Source organism: Zalophus californianus, chromosome 13 (assembly GCF_009762305.2).
Source record: "Zalophus californianus isolate mZalCal1 chromosome 13, mZalCal1.pri.v2, whole genome shotgun sequence".
In the NCBI taxonomy this organism is placed as follows: domain Eukaryota; kingdom Metazoa; phylum Chordata; class Mammalia; order Carnivora; family Otariidae; genus Zalophus; species Zalophus californianus.
Window position 1 is genome coordinate 74,505,876 of NC_045607.1, and position 18,048 is coordinate 74,523,923.

General features: G+C 40.2%; 1 protein-coding gene across 9 annotated transcripts in view; it reads right to left on the bottom strand.

The window, feature by feature from the left end:
* Positions 1–18,048, bottom strand: part of TLE4 (TLE family member 4, transcriptional corepressor) — a 142,057-nt gene that overhangs the window by 122,515 nt on the left and 1,494 nt on the right. For all 9 annotated transcript variants that reach the window (XM_027615227.1, XM_027615226.1, XM_027615229.1 and 6 more), the window contains exons 2-4: positions 17,674–17,771; positions 16,520–16,583; positions 15,293–15,337 (exon numbers count right to left, since the gene is read on the bottom strand). In XM_027615227.1, coding sequence (XP_027471028.1) covers positions 15,293–15,337; positions 16,520–16,583; positions 17,674–17,771 — 207 coding nt within the window. The remainder of the gene's footprint in view (positions 1–15,292; positions 15,338–16,519; positions 16,584–17,673; positions 17,772–18,048) is intronic.

Consider the following 18,048-nt stretch of genomic DNA (forward strand, 5'->3'; position numbering starts at 1 on the left):
TGATTAATCTTCTTGCCTTCCTTCAATAGCCCACATACTATACTAGCATTCAAGGCGTTCTATAAATGAATCCCAAACCTGCCTTCTCAACCATTTCTTCCCCTATCCCAACCAAGCTGGAAACGCTAACCAGAGCCTGAATATATACAGCCCTTTCCCATCTATATGGCCTCCACTTGGAATCATCCCCTTTCCTTTCTTCCTGTCTAAGTGACCCCCCTCCTCTGAGGTCCCACTGAAATGCCCCTGCATCTATCTCGGGAATAGCATCCTTAATCACTCCTGACTCCCTCTCTTCTGTCTAGGTCACAGTGTCATCCACACAAATGCCTTGTTTTGTTCACATTGGTCCAAATGCCATAAAAAGACTAGAATCTCCATGGAGGCGAGCCTATCACCTCTTCTAACTCCCTAGACCTCAAAGTGTGCCCTACAGGTGGTAGTGTGAGATCAATTAGCATTTGCTTAAAGAACAATTCAAAGCCAACTCCACCTTTGCGTTCCACCTGAGGTCTCCAGCACTACCTTCTCTCAATGTAGGAAGACTAAAACAACCTCAGGAGGATTAAGCTCTTGTTCATGTTTAAGTCTTTAGATTATGATTTTTTTTTTAAGATTTTATTTATTTGACAGAGAGAGACACAGTGAGAGAGGGAACACAAGCAGGGGGATTGGGAGAGGGAGAGGCAGGCTTCCCGCGGAGCAGGGAGCCCGATGTGGGGTTTGATTCCAGGACCCTGGGATCATGACCCCAGCCGAAGGCAGACGCTTAACGACTGAGCCACCCAGGCGCCCCGAGGTTATGATCTTCTTGACCTTTGTAGGTCCTGTTCTAGGTATTTCAATTTGAGAAGCTAAATATTTCCATTTTAGATGGTTAATTTTTAGGGTGAGCTCCAAACAAATGTGGCAAAAGCATGCCCCCAAACTGGAAAATCAAATACAGGCTCACCTCGTTTTATTGCCATTTCACTTTATTGTGCTTCACAGATACTGCATATTTTACGAGTTGAAAGTTTGTGGCAATCCAACACCAAGAAAATCTATTGGCGCCATTTTTCCAATAGCATTTGCTGGTTTTATGTCTCTGCGTCACATTTGGTAATTCTCCCAATATTTCATACTTTTTCATTATTATTCTATTTCTTATGGTGATCTATGATCAGTGATTACGACTCGCTGAAAGCTCAGATGGTGGCTAGCATTTTTTAGCAACAGTGTTTTTTAATGTATGTGTATTGTTTTTTTTTAATACATAACGCTACTGCACACTTTAATAGACTACAGTACAGTGTAAATGTAATTTTTATATGCCCTGGGAAACCAAAAAATTCATCTGACTTGGTTTATTGCAATATTTGCTTTACTGTGATGGTCTGGAACTAAACCTGCCAATACCTCCAAGATATTCCTGCATCAAGGAAAAATGTGGGATATATAAATCTAAGCTGGACGCTGGCATGCCATCTCACAACCCAAATGCAACAAAGATCTTACCAAAATTTTTTCTATATGCATCCAAAATTGATGCAAAATATCCTGAATTCTTGCTGAGATTATAAGAAAATCCTATCAGTTTTGCTGAGATCTGGTTAAAATAGGTCCAAATTTTGAGCCATCTTCTTCTGCCAACCATATCAAGCATTTGGAAACAAGTAGCCATATTAAAAAGCCAGGTTTTTGTACATAAATGTACTATGCCTGACCCAGCCCCTCCTAAATCTGCCACCTCCTAAATGTAAGGGAAGACTCACAAGGAAGTAGAGCTGCCAAACTGTCACCTCTACATTCCTGGAACCTACATAAAGGTGAAAGCTTAAGAAGGGCATTCTGGAATTTTGCAGAATACAATTTCTCCATTAAGAAGGCCAAACAAGAATTCTGTCCTCCCCAAGTTAGCCAAAAAATACTCAAGCAAGTAACTGTGGAATTGCCACCATGTTTTTTATTGGCCACTTTAGGTTAAATGTAATATTTTTTGAGGTTAACCAACATAGATGTACTTAGAGGTAATAAGCCACACTCCAAAACAATTCTATGTCCCAAAAAATCAAAAGCCTTTAAAATAGTCACCCACATTCACAGTACAGCTAAATGGAATGGGAGGGGGTGGGGGGGAGTAAGTACAAGTAAAACTTGTGTTCATGGATCAGTGCCCATGCATTCAAAAATAAAATAAACCCATGTTCTAGACCCACAGGCTACTGAGAAAACTCAGGGTTCCATTTTGTTTATTACAGTGTGACCAGGACTAGACAAAGACAAGCACAATGCACTTTGACCTCAGCAAGAGACCAAGTGAAAAGACAGAAGGACTAATTTACAACAAGATCTGCCTTGATCCCTCAGCTGGGGCAGATCAGGCCAAGGTGTCATGTTCAGATCTCAAGTGGGCCAGTCTATCATATACATCTTGGTACTAACCAGATAAGTGTCCAAGAGAATGGCTGAAATGACTAACTATGTTCAGCATGGACAAATGAAGGCTGATGAAGGACCAACTATCCCCTACAAGAGGACTAAGACTAATTCTGGGACCCTCAATGGGTAGCCAGGACAAATAGGCCTCACTTAAGGCCACGAAATTTCCACTCATCCAACAGTTTCAATGGAAAAAATCTCCCTTCAGAAACGACAGATGGACGGACGGAAGGAAGGAAGGAAGGATGGATTACAGGAGACCATGTAACATCCCCATTCAGAACCTGACCCACTACCACCAACCCTACTCTGCTTATCATCACAAGAAAACCTAAAAAGACAAGCACGGTCGACTTGACATGTTCTCTCAAACTGACTGAATTAACTAGAAAAGCCAGGTAAGGTTGATTCTTGTCCTCTACGCATTCCACGCCAGTAGCACCTCTAAGTTGTGACAACCAGAAATACCTGCAGACACTGCCAAAACTGTCTTTGGGAGAAAGGACTTGCCCCAGCTTGAGACCACTGCTCTACAAGTAGTTCTCAAACTCTTTCATTTGGGTCCCCATTTCCTCACTGGATCAGTGAGTGCTTACAGACTCTTTGCCCACAGAAAAAGGCATACAATTTTGCAAAGAAGTTCAAGGATCATGTGGATCCTTTAAAACCCAGCCAAGGACCCCCATCCCATTCTTACTCCTAAGCAGGCAGTTTTTTAGTTCTCTGGACACTCCCATGTAGTTATAAAAAGTACTGGGTCTGTTCTAGAGATTTCCTAGTCAGAAGTACAAAAATATCCATAGGCTCTGGTCATCAGACCAGGAGCCAGCAATGAAAATGTGCAATGAAGATGAACCAATTGGTTCACTAACCCAGTGCACTTGTTCAGAAGAAAAATTGTATTATTTTTTCTTCAACCTGAATAACTAAACCAATTCATGGTCTTGTGCATGGCCCTGTGGCCTTGGCTGAAAAACTACCCCTAATCCATTATTTCTACTCAACAGTTACGCTAGTAAAAAGTCCTGAAACAAACAAAAACAAAAACAAAAAGGAATTGTTTTGTATATTAGAAACTCATTCTGGAGACCACAGGTATTACTACTTGTTAAAAAAAAAAAAAAGGGTTCCTTCCACTGCATATGGTTGAAGAAGTGTAGAGCCAGAACTGGACAGCCCATGGAAGGGAAGCAGAGCCCGAGCCAAATCGCCCGTGGAGGGGTTGGAGGCCGGGAGAAAATGTGGCTTCGGTTATACTCCCCCAACACCACACTTTTCGACAAGGACTAGGGGGCAAAGAATTTGCTGATCTGAGAATTCAAAAGGCACTTTTCTGATACAAATACATACCCAAAAGGAGACCCACTTATTATTTGTAACACTTAAGCTCCCTGTGTACAGAAAACACAGCAACAGACTAGTACACCTAGGTACATTTTAAAAATAAAAACAAAACAAAAAAAGCCTACCATATTAAAATGGTCATTTAGGAGGCAGGTATTGCCCCTGGTTCAAGAGCAGGGACTCCAAAGCCAGAATCCTGGGCTTGAATCCCCACTCTGCAACTTACTAACTATAAAACCCTGGCAAATTTCTTAGCTGCTCTTAATGTTAGTCTCCTCATACACAATGAGGACAACCAGATCCCTTCCTCAAGGGTTACCCATTAAACAAATGAATACATCTGAAGCTCTTACTGCATCACCTGGTACACAGAAGGTGCTTAATAAATATTAACTTATTATCATCAAAACTTGCCAGACACACATATGGAAAATCTGTAACTCCATCTAGTCACTGATGAGCTCTTAGCCTAGAGAAGGACTTGTAAGATGTGGCCGTAGCTATGGAAGAAGCAACAGAGCACACGGTTCTAGGTTGTAGAACACTGGCAACATTAGGATTTTTTTAGCTGTCTCCAAGAGCCTAATACTGCTCACAGTCAGGTTCTTCTATATATATACATAATTTCCTCTTACATAAAACTGATTCTAAACCTTAACTTAAATGGCATATCTCTAGCATCAAGCAATGAAATTAAAAATCTACCTTTTGCTAATGCTGGTAATTTTTAAATCATATGATGTTACAGCTAAAAGATAGCTTAGAAATAAATCATCGTCTGGAAATGAATTCAATCCTAAATTTTAAAATAGCCCATCGCCAGCTCAAGGACCTATGGCAGAACTGCAAAGAGAACACCTAATCTCTTATTGCCTATTTAGGCCTTTTTTGCTCATCACAAAGCCGAGGGAGAGTCCTCTCTAAGAGCTTGGAAATAAAACTTATACATAGGTGGTTGACACTCAAATATAAGAAAGGCAATGAAATGGAAAAATGATACCCTTCCTTTAGCTATTCCAGCATTCATTTCTTCTACTATGTTCCAGAAACTGTTTTAGGTGCTAGGGATGCAGAAGTAACAAAACACATTCTTCCTTTTCGGAGCTTATGCCTTAGTAAAGGAAACTGATCTCTACTATGTCCTTGATTCATCAACTCAAAATGGCCAAGATTAAACACTGTCCCCTTCTTTTACTTGCTTATGATTAACTTACCATAAACCAAGCTGAGAAGTGCAAACTCTCCCCCAAATAAAGGATCCCTGATAGGACAATGCAAGAAACTCAAGAACTCAAGATCTCAAGCTCATGGGGCGCCTGGGTGGCTCAGTTGTTAAGCATGGCCCTGGGATCAAGCCCTGCATGGGCTCCCTGCTCCGCAGGAGGCCTGCTTCTCCCTCTCCCACTCCCCCTGCTTGTGTTCCCTCTCTCACTGTGTCTCTCTCTGTCAAATAAATAAATAAAATCTTAAAAAAAAAAGATCTCAAGCTCGTTGTAGGCCAGTTTACAGACATGCTTTACACCCTGAGTGTCCTGAGGTAAACCTCAGCTAAAGAAACTGACATCTACAGATTCTGGAGGGGTAACTAATCCCAGGAGGTAATTACCTAACAGGTAACAAACTACTAAAATTCCCCCTAATACACTGGTAGAAAATTATTGGATCCCAATATAAATTACACATTTCACAAGTTGTATTTAGATTAAGTTTTCTGATATATATGCCAAAGTAAAGGCATCAAAACAAATCTCTTTAAAGAAACACTGGTATTATATTACATATTTTTATATTACCTGTAAGAATAACATTATATAAATCAGTGAATTCTGAACCATCCACTAATTAACTGTGGGACTTAATCATTTAACATCTACATCTCATTTTATTCACCCACAAGATAGGGAAAATGCTTTAGCAACATTATTGTGACTTAAATAATGGATGAGAAAGCACCTTGTAAAATATAAAGTACTATATAAACTTAAATACCCATTTCAACTCCTAGCTTCATTAGGTTAATTTTGTACTGAAAGCAAGCAAGCAACCTCTGAGAAGAGCTGTTTAAAGAGACTTTCTAAGGCTAAAAGGAAACGATATTAAGTCTCAATTTCTAATCAGTGGGTCACAGAAAATAAGAAACCAAAACCAAAGAGTCATTTTAGACCAAAAGAGCTAACAGGGATCTGGATGTCCATATATACTCTAGTTGAGGCTGAGGCAAGTATAGTCCTGAGAAGTTACAGTACTCAGCAGTATCACACAGCTGGTCCCTGGCAAGGCCAGGACTACAATCTGAATCCCTGGACTCAGTCATTTATTTGGGGGGAGATAGTAGGGTCTATATGCTGGTAGTAGAGTATCCCAAACATAGCTTTTGGAATATGGCAGCAATATCTAACATACCAGTGATCTAAAAACAGAGTCAAACCCAGAACCTATTTCACTAAGTTATTTAATTTCTGTATCTCAGCCTCCTCCTCATAGAGAAAATGAAAATAATAATATACTATAATCTCATAAGGTTACTGTGAGATTAAGTGAAATATCACCCTCATAAGCTCTCTAAAATCACTTACTGTTATGATTATTACTCTTTCAATAACACCATACCATCTCCACTAATAAAAAACTAAGATCTCTTTCAAGTTCCTTGTCCCCTGAAAAGCACTAGACACTTGCATTTTTACTGATCTGGAGGGTAGTTAGCTAAGCGACAGTGTGTTAAGATCAGGCTCTCCCCACACTCATTCAAACCACATGTGCACAGACTGATTAATAGTAAAAGAATTCTTCAGATAAACGCGGACTAGTAATATAGCGATATTCAAACTGAATTTTAAATTCAGTTAGGATGCATTCACGTTTTCATCTTTAAAAAGGCCGATTCCATGCGCTCAAATACATACATTCTACTTCATCCTAACCCGCTCCCAAAAGGCACCCCAAGCTCAGTCTTCTATTTCCCTTTCCAGCTGTCATTTTTTCCACAAACTTAACAAGTAGGCACCACAGGCCTAACTAGGCTTGGGAACTCCATTTTTGTTAACCCGCAACCTAAATATTAGCCCTTAAAAATATGAGGTCACGCATATTCTTGGCTAGCTCGATCTGACCGTGAGCATTCCCTCCTCTCCAAGTACTTCATGGCCACCTTCTGTGACAGGCACAGTTCTCAGCACTAGGGACCCCATAGAGAAGAGACACCCCTGTTCCCATTAAGCTTACATTCTAGTGGGACAGGGCAGACTGGCAAGAAACAAGGTTGTATCTAGCATAGTGTTTGCATAGCATACTCTAGTAGGAATGCAGGAAAAGCCAGTTTTAATAAGCACTTTGCTAAAAGTGGATCTAGGCTTCAGACTTTCGTTTGTGGATCCTAAGCCTCCCTTTGGGCAGGGCCCAAACACTGGAAGGGTACAGAGGAAAAGAGGAAGGCTCTGTACTCACACACAAACACCCAGATCAGATCTCTCGCTCAAGAGGACACTATAACACCCCCTGGACTGCCAACAGCATCCCCATGCTCCTTATGTTGCATACAGCCAAGAACATCACAGGAACAAGCACACTATTTGCTGTTTGGAAACAGCACGGGCAACGAAGAGAGCCCTGGAAGGGAAGTCAAGAAGCCTACTTCCTTTTCTGCCAGTGATTCTCGCTCTGCGACCTCGGGCATGCTCACCGACCTGCGTGAACCCTAGGCTCTCCACCCGCGTGCTGATCCTCCTGTGCCGTGACACTGGGCTAGTCTCTTAAGCCCTTAAGCCTCAGTGTCATCTGTTCAAGGAGGCCAGTGGAATGACACTGCTTGGCAAACTGTCGAGTACTCCACTGACAGAAGCTATTTAAATAAATACATGGATCCAAAGCTTGCTACTTGCTTTACAGGAACGGCAGGAAGATTAAAGAGAACATATAAAATGCCTTAAGCTCTGCAAAGAGAGGGTGTTACAGGGTACTTGTGCTCGTAATTTCTACAGTTACCATTCTTTACAGTTTTATTTCCTGGTATTTTCAAATTCCTTAACCAAAATAATCCACAAACACAGAGGAGCAGAAAACATAGTTAGAAAGTAACAGTATCCTAATTAGAATAACAGTAAGTGGAATACGCTTGCTAAGAAATCAGGAAGCGGATACCCCTCTTCATTTCCCCCTTGTCTTGCTGCCTTCACTGCTCCAAGTGCCAGGCCACCGCCAGGATCCGAAGCAGACTCCGCCAGCCAGCCTAGGGACAGAGCCCCCGTCCTGCACCAGGAGAGCAGCCACCCTTTCTTCCCATGAGATGCAGAAGCTCCCTTCACAACACAAATCCTTAAGCACCTGTGGGAAAAATGCTCAAAAATAATGACAAAGTGGCACAACTAACCAGAAGACCAAGTACATAAGGGGCATCCAGGAATATTTCTCTTCTGCTTCTCTGACAATCCAACTAAGAAAAGCCGCACCTTGCCATTCATCCACACTCTGGCTGGAGCACAGGTTACACAATGAAGCTCGGAGGAAAGTTCTGGCCCAGTGGTAGAGAAATAGCAAGAGCTTGGCATAAACACTGAGTCAGTTCCAATGAAAACAGAGAGGGTATATAGATCTGCGTTGATGAATGCTGGCTAAATCCCTCTTTACATCTGTAAAGCAACTACCCCGGACAGCTGTTACTAAGGCAAAATCAAAAAAAAACCCTGACTTTTGCTTTTAACTAAAATTTCTGAAGCCCTTCCTGCTCAAAGTAGAGCAATATTAATTTCATGAATTCTGTTTGCAGTACACTTAGCGCAGAACGAGTCAAATCCTGAGCCTCACAAACTGGCATTACCAGTGCAAACACTCAGCTGCCCCCCCACCCCAAATATGCTGTCTCCTGCTTTTCTCCAATAGCCCAGCTTGCAGAAGTGATAACTGAGCCACAAGACCACTGGATGTGGAACCCTTGCTGGAGTGCTAGGGTTTTCTAAGTGGAGGTGGATCAAGGGAAAGAACCTTCTAAAAAAAAATCACATCCCCTTCACTCGCTCCGTGACCATCAAATATATTACTGCTGTCCCGAAGTGATAAACCAGACTATGCAGTCAAAGGCAGTACAAATGTCATTAAACACACACACACAAATAACTCCTAAGTGCACATTTTAAACATGTCATTCCCAATGAACTTTACCTATTCTATAATACAAAAAGAAAAAAAAAGTACAATTCTAGGTGAGGAAAGGGGAAATGAAGACTGTGAGAACAATGGCCACTGCCAGCACCATCTCAACTCCACTAAGGCTGCAACAGCGCCTAAAGACACAAGAGTCCAACCCAGCTCAAAGGTATTACTACTTAAGATACAAAGAACTTTGCCTGAAAAAATAAATAAATAAAAAACAATATCCAGTAGGGATTAAGGGGCAGTGAGAAGGAAATATCCCTTTGTTTGAAAGCTGCAAAGAAAACCTTTCACCAGTAAAAGCAAAATATTTGCCTTCATTTAAAAGTTTGAGTTGTGTGTGATTTCCTGCATCTAAGAACCTCTTTCTGAACTACAAAGAGGCCACAAAACATCACATTTTCCCCTCCCTGTTTTCCCCTTCAAAAACCCACAAGATGGTGATTAACAAACAGCCCCTTGTCTTTAGGCATAGTTTTAGAAGCCACAAGGAAAAGATAAAAGTTAAATGGAAGAGCAAGTTTGTAAACAAATGAGAAATTGGTTGCCCAGGGAGGAAGCAAACTCAGTCTTGATAAGCAGGCAGCTCTCCTCGCCCCATCTGTGGGAGACTCGGGCGCAAAAGGGACCCTCACCCTGTTACCCACTGAAAGCAGTCTGAAGGACACTCTGGGGATCTGGGTATCAGCCCGAAGTTCAGTGACTTAAGGACAAAACCCAGGCCTATCCCAGCCTCCCAAGGGTGCTCCCCATTCCTGGAACGAACTGGGGCCTGAATCTCCAACCCAGGACAGACCTATCTCCCAAGAGACATCCTCTCAGGTAAATTCATCTGAAGTCCTGAATCCACTACCTAATAACTATATCACCTTGTGCAGATCTGATCCTGTTTAATCACCCTTTGATTGGACATAATCCCTTTCTCAGGATCATTGTGAGAATTAAAGAATTTTGGCAGTGTGCCCAGGTAAGTGGTAAGCACATGCCGAATATATAATAACATTTACTTCCACTGAAAGGAATTTCCAATTCCACTCAACAATCACTGCTTTAGGTGAACAATCTTCAGATGTTCTACGAGACCTCAAAAAAAGAGAAAATTCAGAGCTCGACATGTGAGAAGAGAAAAAGGGGAAACCCACGCCATCCAGAAAACACTCCTAATAATGCACATACCCGACAGGTTAAATTTCCTCCTCACAGATCTGCTTCTCTTGAAAGACTTGTGACAAGGAAAAGGACAGCTCACTGGGTCCTGCCCAACTTGGTATCAAATGTCCTAATGCTAGATCCTCTCAGAGTTTGGGGGAAAATATAACTTAAAATCTACATGTATCTAGATTTACTAAATAGGACTGAAGCTGGGTCCCTACCCCAAAATGTCCAGATCAGACAGGCCAGGGGTAAAAAACCACCACCAATAACCTCCGTTTGGTTAATATTAATTGTAAAGTATTACTGAAGGCTAAGTAATCCTAAATTAGAAGAGGTGGCTTTAAGCCTCAATGAAAAACACACACAAAAGCCCAAAAAGCCCCTCCCCCACCCAAGCACATGCTCTTCTGATTGTTATCTGGAGGGTTTTGCACAGTCATCAAAATTTCACTCGTAATCTCTTTGAGATTTTCCAGGGCAGTAGTGTCCACCCGTTCCCCACCCTCTAGACTATTCCCTAATGTTTATACAGCAACAGAAAATTCTGTCAGTAAAACTTTCACTGGTTTATTCCTTTCAGCTAGAACATCCCACCTTTGGTAACTGTTCGCTTTCATTGCCATACAAGAGTTCAATCATCCATTGCCGAAAAAAATAATTAGTCATCGTGTAAGGACACGACATTCTCAAACACCTACTCTCTGCACCTAATCCTCCAAATCCAAGCGCCTATAGTCTAAGACAGGAGATGTGCAAGAAACTAGTAATACTTTTAAAAAAAGTAAGTTTTCTTAGGGGAAATCTGGTCGAAACGGAACTTTAAACAAATGGACTTCCATTGCAAGCACTGTCCCCAAATAAATTTACTGCACCCTCGAAACAAGTCCACTCAAGGCTGGAATGTCATGCCAGTCATGTATTACTTCGACCTCAATAAATCTCTTTTCACTCTTCAAATCCTAGGCTACTTTCTAAAATAGTTCGCTAAAAAGCACCAACCTAATTAACAACAGCTTCCTCTGCAACAGTGGCCTTGATTTCACTTATTTACACATTAACTGCAGCCTCCTTTTGGCCAATCCAGTCTATTCTCTGTACCATGCCGAGCCTTTTATCTGCCCTGGACAGCATTTTCTCCAGCAGATGAAGTAGATGCCGATTGATTTGCTGTCGAGCATGGTAAATTAATAGCAACAAATTGCTGAGGGCCCGTCTCGCTGCTCCACCATGCTTCGGCAGTTTTGCTTTATTTGCTCCATGATGGGCAGCAGTCGGCCTCTTCAAGTCAATTTCTTCTTAACAACCTGCAATACTTTTCAATGGTGAAAATAGAGCTGTTCCTTGTAAGTCAGAAATCAATATCCTATTGCCCTTAGAAAATGCTAAACAAGCAGTATTGGCAATCCACTTGGTACTAGAGGGTATCAGATATAATGCAAATCCATACTGCTTCCCTCCTTGTAGTTATTACAGTTTGCTAAAAGGTTCCTAATGTCATTTATCATCATTTACCATCGACCAGAGAGGCTATGATTATGATATCCTATCAGTTGGCAAGGCCCTTTCATTTCTATTCAATTAATATTTTAGCAGCACTCAAATGGTTGTGGCCCAAGTCTCATAATAAAATTTACATGGCTTGGAGTGAAACAGGAGTTTTCCTGCTCTGATTAAAAAATAATAACAATTACACATCTATACACACGGACGTACACATATATGTACATACACATACACACACACACACGCACAGACATGCATATATAAATGTGTAGTATTCACTTCTTTTAGGTTCTAAGTGTTGTAGGTTTCCAAAAGTTTTTAATTCTAAAACTCAAATACTAAGCTAAATTTTTTTAGAAGCAAAAAAAAGACCTTCAGACTACAGAATACTGACTACAAGAAAGTCACGAGACTCTCAAAATGTGGTATATTCACCTCCATTTAAAGTTCCTATAGGTGGAACTCACATACCTACTGTTCCTAATCTACATCCAATATTCACTTTTTGAAGTGGAAACTGCCGCTGTCAGATTAAATCAAGGAGGTCTTCTTTAATTACAGCATTACAGGTGAAGGATGGGAATGAGCAGCGTTTAGCAATGTTATCAACTGCATGCATCACCCTGTTCTGCCCACGGTCACTGACCCTTTTAGAAGTCACACTGTATTTATAAAAAGGAACAATCAGCAAAAAAAGTAACAACTAAACCATGGGCCTACTGTTCATCCAGAACAACAGCAAAAAAAAAAAAATAAAATAAAATAAATCAAAAAACCCCACACTTAGGGAAATCCTTAGGGAATAAAGACCAATGTTCTTTCATTTAAAAAAAATTCCAATATGAAGACATCACAATAAAACGTGTCATTTCTAACCATGTCCCATTTGTCATCTTCATGTTCAGGTTGGAACTTAAGACAGTGGTGAGGCATTAATTTACATTATGGCCTAGAACAGTCCATTCTAACTTTTCTGGGTTTTTTTCTAGCTTCCTCTGCTCAGCTCTATCGATCCTACTAAACAGTACCAGAAATTAGATTCATATTTTATGCTCTAATTCCACGTCATGTCACTGAGTTCCCCTTTAAAAAAAAAAAAAAATCAACTAATTCTACCAGACTAATGCTATTTACTCAGTTACCAAAATTTAAATTAATTATGTTCTCAAACATAATTGTTAAAAATTGGCAACATTATGCAGGCTTAATTAAGATTAAATCCAATTTACTAAATGTACTTTAATTGGTACTAATTACATTAGCTTTCATTTCAGAATGACAAATTCCCCATAGATTTCACTCTATAGTCCTCTATCAGAATCAACACAGGGTGACTGACGATGAACATCATACAGAAAGGGGAGGGGCCATAATACCAGGCCCCCCAACCTGTTTTGTCACTGCTCTGTGCTTTTATCCTTTTATCAATTTGCTAAGTCACAGAGTCATGACTCCATCACAGCCATCATTTTCTGTTCCAATGAAAAATTTCTCTAAAAATAAATACTCTGTGGCTGGCAGCAGCCAAGAAGAACAGGAGCGTTAACCAAAAAATACACAAAGGTTTCGAATATCAGGGCCACCAATTACTAGGGTACTTCCAAGGACTCCGGGGACTCCTACTCTTGAACCCTTCAGAGACACAAATCTAATAAGTGAATAAGCCTAACCCGATCTTGAGAACTAGGCCCAATTATGCCGCAGGGCAACTTCCCTGCATTATTGCTCCTTTCCATTACGAGGGTATCCAGCGAGTGCATCTGGAAGAGAGGCCAAGAGGAACCAAGGCTGTCTGCCTAGGAAAACAAATAAAGACAGATATGCCTCTGTGCTTAAGGGGGGAAAGAAAGAAAATATAATAAGTAGGTGGTTTGCAGGGCTGTCTGTATTTCATAATGTGATAAACTGCCCTCAGGATTCTTGATATGATTGAATTTAAAAGCAAGAAAAAAAAAAGGGAAAATGTACTCCATTCTCAATTTTAAATGGATGGCATTTGAGACCACCTGGACAAGAGAATGACAGAATTACAGAGCTACAAAATGTGTAAAATTAAGGGATCTCACACACTACCCCCCCTCCCCAAAAAACGCATACGATCAAATACAAGCTCTGTGCCTCTCAGAACTGTAAACTGTATAAAGAGATCTGGAAACTAAGTGTTATGGTAAATAAGATACAGGAGGAGAAATAAAAGAACATTAATCATCTGGCTCAATCTTTAAAAAGACATTAATTAATCTTGGATGGTGGAGTGAGGACCAAAAAAAAAAACAAAAACACACATGTACAAGATCCAGACCTAAAATGACATGTAATAGCACAATTAACAAACAGTATCTCTCATGTAATTTATTTCTGTAAGGTAGAGCCAAGGGGAATCCACACCTAAGTTTAACGGATTTTTGTTTAAGCAGGAGATATTTACATTACGATTCTGAACAGAAACGGCAAAGATGCCAAAATAAGAACTTAATTTTAATGTGCAGCAAACTATACTATGTTTATATTGACATAATTAAATAGCTTATAAAGTAAAAATAAGTATCTGAAATAAAAAATCCTCAGCATAAGTGACAACTCATTTTTTTCCAACTTTCTGTTTTCAAATACTGTTTACCGGATGGCTTTTACTGTGCAACAGTCACCCTTGAAAGATCTACTATCTGTAAGTATGTGGGTAATTAAGTATATCCAGAAAAGAATCCATAAATAGTAAAAGCCTAATAATATGTGATCAATCTGTATGTTTTAAACTTAGAAAGTAATCATATCTACCACGGGTATAAATAAGAAACGAAAAGCATTAAGTTTTCCCTCATCTTCTCTCAACAGGTAAACACATACACACCTATTCTGAAATAGTTAATGAGACAGACCTGAAGCACTTTCACTTGGGGATCACTAAAAATAAAATATTATTGCCAAGCAATATTTTTTATATATATGCTATTTTTTATGTAGAAAATTTAAACCAAACTAATTTTATTCAGTTTCCTGAAGAAAAAAAGAAAAAAAGGCTGTTTAAGTCATACCTCTCAACACTTTCTGACTAATCATTATCTTTTTTGTTTTGTCTTTTTCTTTTTTGGCTGAACTAGTTACTAGATGTGAAGGCCCAGTGTTGAACCTTATCACACACCCTCCTATCAAGCTCGATTTACCCTGTACAAATTTTTGGAAATACAGCTACAGTTCCTGGTTAAGACCCAACTAAGTAGCCTCCGGGCACTGGTACCAGGATTTTATTTTACATCAATTTCTTTGTAGCTCCACAGATTTCATTGTGATCCTCCCAGCTCACCCTCTATCCATTCTTTCACACCAAGCCAAGGAAGATTCCACACAATTTACAGTTCCTCTTTTTAATATTTTCTGAGAAAAGCCCTCTCTTAGGACAAGTTTGCAATGCCCGAAATACATAAATTAACTCTTTCAAAAGAAAAACAAGACATTTTTTAAAATTTAGCATCCTGCTTTTCAAAGTGGACAAAATTTAATATGCATTCAGACATTTTAAATCATGTTTTTAAATGATTAAAATCAGGATAAAATGCAAAAAGGATGAGGAACCACACCTGAAAAGACAGTATTCTTTCAGTAGTCTTTTAAAATACAGGAAGTCACAAAAACATGCAGAAAAAATTGCAAAACATACAATTTTCTTTCTAAAGTGTACAGTATTATTGTCATTTCAAATGGTTATAAAGAAATAACTTACCTGCTTGTGCATTTCTATATTCAACCCATAGGACATCTCATAATACTGTCAAAGAAGGGAAAGCAATTAATTTCGTGCCTTTCATCAGTCTCCCTAGTTTGTTCCAAATGCCCCAAGTATGCTTAAAACAAACAAAAGCCTCACCTAAAGCAAAATATCCACAATACCTATGCTAAGGAGGAACACTTAGCTTAATAAACTAGCAGCCACCCTAAGACACAGACTCTGAGTAACTCACAAAACTAAGAAAATCAAGTTCACACGTAGCATTCTTAACATCTCCAGCTGTCTTTATACATCACAAGCAGATGAATCAAAAAGACCTGATGAAAATTTAGTACCATATGGACTCTAATTCCTAGGCACAGCGGGCAAGTTAATGGCAAGTGTCTCATAGAAATACTGATGCTTTGAAAGAACTATTCAGAAAGGTGATGCTACTTCAGAGTTCCGTTTCTCATTTTTAGTGTACTGCTCATAAAGAAAAAGGCTTGATAGGAAATGAATGAGTTACTCTGGAGCCTTTATGAACAAGCATAAAAACATGCTTGGTAAGACTTCTGAAAAAGCAGATCTGATTTTTTTTGGACGTGTAGTGTAACTGTCATTACAGAAATTCTGGCAGAACAGATCGGTTATACAGGAGACGACAACGCTCCTCAAACCAATGTACCACCACAGAAATTGAAAACACACAGAACACATGCACACACACACACACACACACACACACACACACACACACGTAACATAAAAAGCGGGAAAATTTTGAAAAGATATCTGGTGTCTTTTGATATCCATCATTCTCTAAAAAAAAAAAAATGAAACCTTAAAATTTTTACTGCATACAAAGAAATTGGTTAAGACTGTTTGGAACAAGAGCAATAAAACAACAAAGAAAACCACTAGCGCAAGAACATTTTGCTTGTGACTCTCAACAAAACATAAATGAGGTTCTTTTTTCTTTTTCCCAATCTATAAAAACAAAGCACAGAGGATCATACCCCACACAGCTTAACTTTCTGAAAATTCAAATCAAAGCTGGTTGTCAGAGGCAAGTTATAACATCCTGGAATTACAGGTTGCTAATGATCACATTCCCACAACCCCAACTGCACTGGCACGCTGTGCCTGGGATCTATCCTGCAGCCTCCAGCAATCTGAACGTATCCTTGCTTTTGGTATCTTAAACTAATAGGCACTTTGAATCTGTGACAGTTTTCTTACCATGACATAATGCCGCTGCATCTCTGTCTTCTCACTGGCGAGTTTCTCACATTCCAGCTTCAGGCTGTTCAAGACATAATGAAATCTAAGTACAATGCAGACCTTGACTTACATTCTTCAAATGTAAATAGACATTCCCTCCTCTAAATCATCACCTACAAAACGCCAAATCAACTATCTTAAATTGCACCTCATTATTGAAGGAGAGGTGGTGGGAGAGAAAGGGGTGACTGGAACCAGCCTGGACTTGTCCTTTCAATGAGGATAAATCTGGGGGTTTTGTTTAAGGGAAAAAAAAAAAAAAATCCTCTAGCCAGTTTAATTCCGGAACCGCATCCAGAAATAAACATTCGCTAAATTCATTTCATGAAAGAAGAAAAAGAAAATAAACATCAATAACCCAAGCACAAATTTAAATCCCCTAAAATGTCACAAGGGAGTTTTTTTTTAATGTTCCACAAAGAGATTAACGAAAATATGAATCAAGCATGTCTTATGAATGTCTTATGAATGATGTCTTATTTGTTCCCTCCAAAACAGAGACAAGTTGAATATCACCACCCAGGGGCAAAGTGTGGATCGGGTTCAGTGGCTCGTTTTGGTTCTCGCATTTAAGAAATAAGAATTACACGTCATTAGAAAGCCAGAGAAAGAAAAATATTTCAAAGGCACTCTAAGTCTAACGATCGCCTGTAAGAAGAAAACATTTTTCAGCATAAAAGTAATGAAATCGCTCACTTGCGACTTCCCAGGGCTCTCAGCTCATGGTATTTCAGCGGAACGGCAGAAAAAAGTGAGACGGAATCAAGCCCAGAGTAATAAAGAACCAAGGAAGTCAAAAGGCCCCAGAATCTTCCCAACCTTCCATTCTCCTGGCCCCAATAAATCAATATCGAAAGTTTGGCTCAGCATTTTCCAAGTCTCCCCAGTTTCGATTGTTCTGCCTCCTTTTTAATTTACAGAAGAAGGAAAGAATACTTAATTTCTTTACACCTGCCTAAGGAAAAGAGGCCTTGACTTGCCCTTTCTGCCCACAAGTAAAAATGATAATATCACCTTTGTGGCGGCCAAAAAAGGGGGGGGGGTTTGTGTGTGTATGTGGGGGGGGAGACAAGGGCTAAGCAAACAGGATCAGCTAAAGTCAATATCGTTACCTGTGGTATTGAGCCTGTAAAAACTGAAACTCTTCCTTAATCCGATCACAGGACTCGGAAATTGTAAATTTAAAGGGTTGAGCAGGCTGATGCGGTGCCTAAAGAACAACAATAAAATATTTAATTAGCCCACATCACAGGCGAGGCAGGGAGATGGAGAAAACATACCACGCGGCGTTAGCGGGGGGCGGGGGGGGTCACCGCGCAGGCAGGCAGGCAAAGAGCGATTAAAACTCTCATCTAGCGCCCCCCCCCCAGCCTCGCCGCACAGCCCGGCAGGGGCTGGTTTTGGGGTGGCCCCCGGCCCCCGCGTTCCCTGGCCCGCCCCGGACCCTGCGGGCTCGAGACCCCGCTCCGCTCCCCCGCCAACCGCGG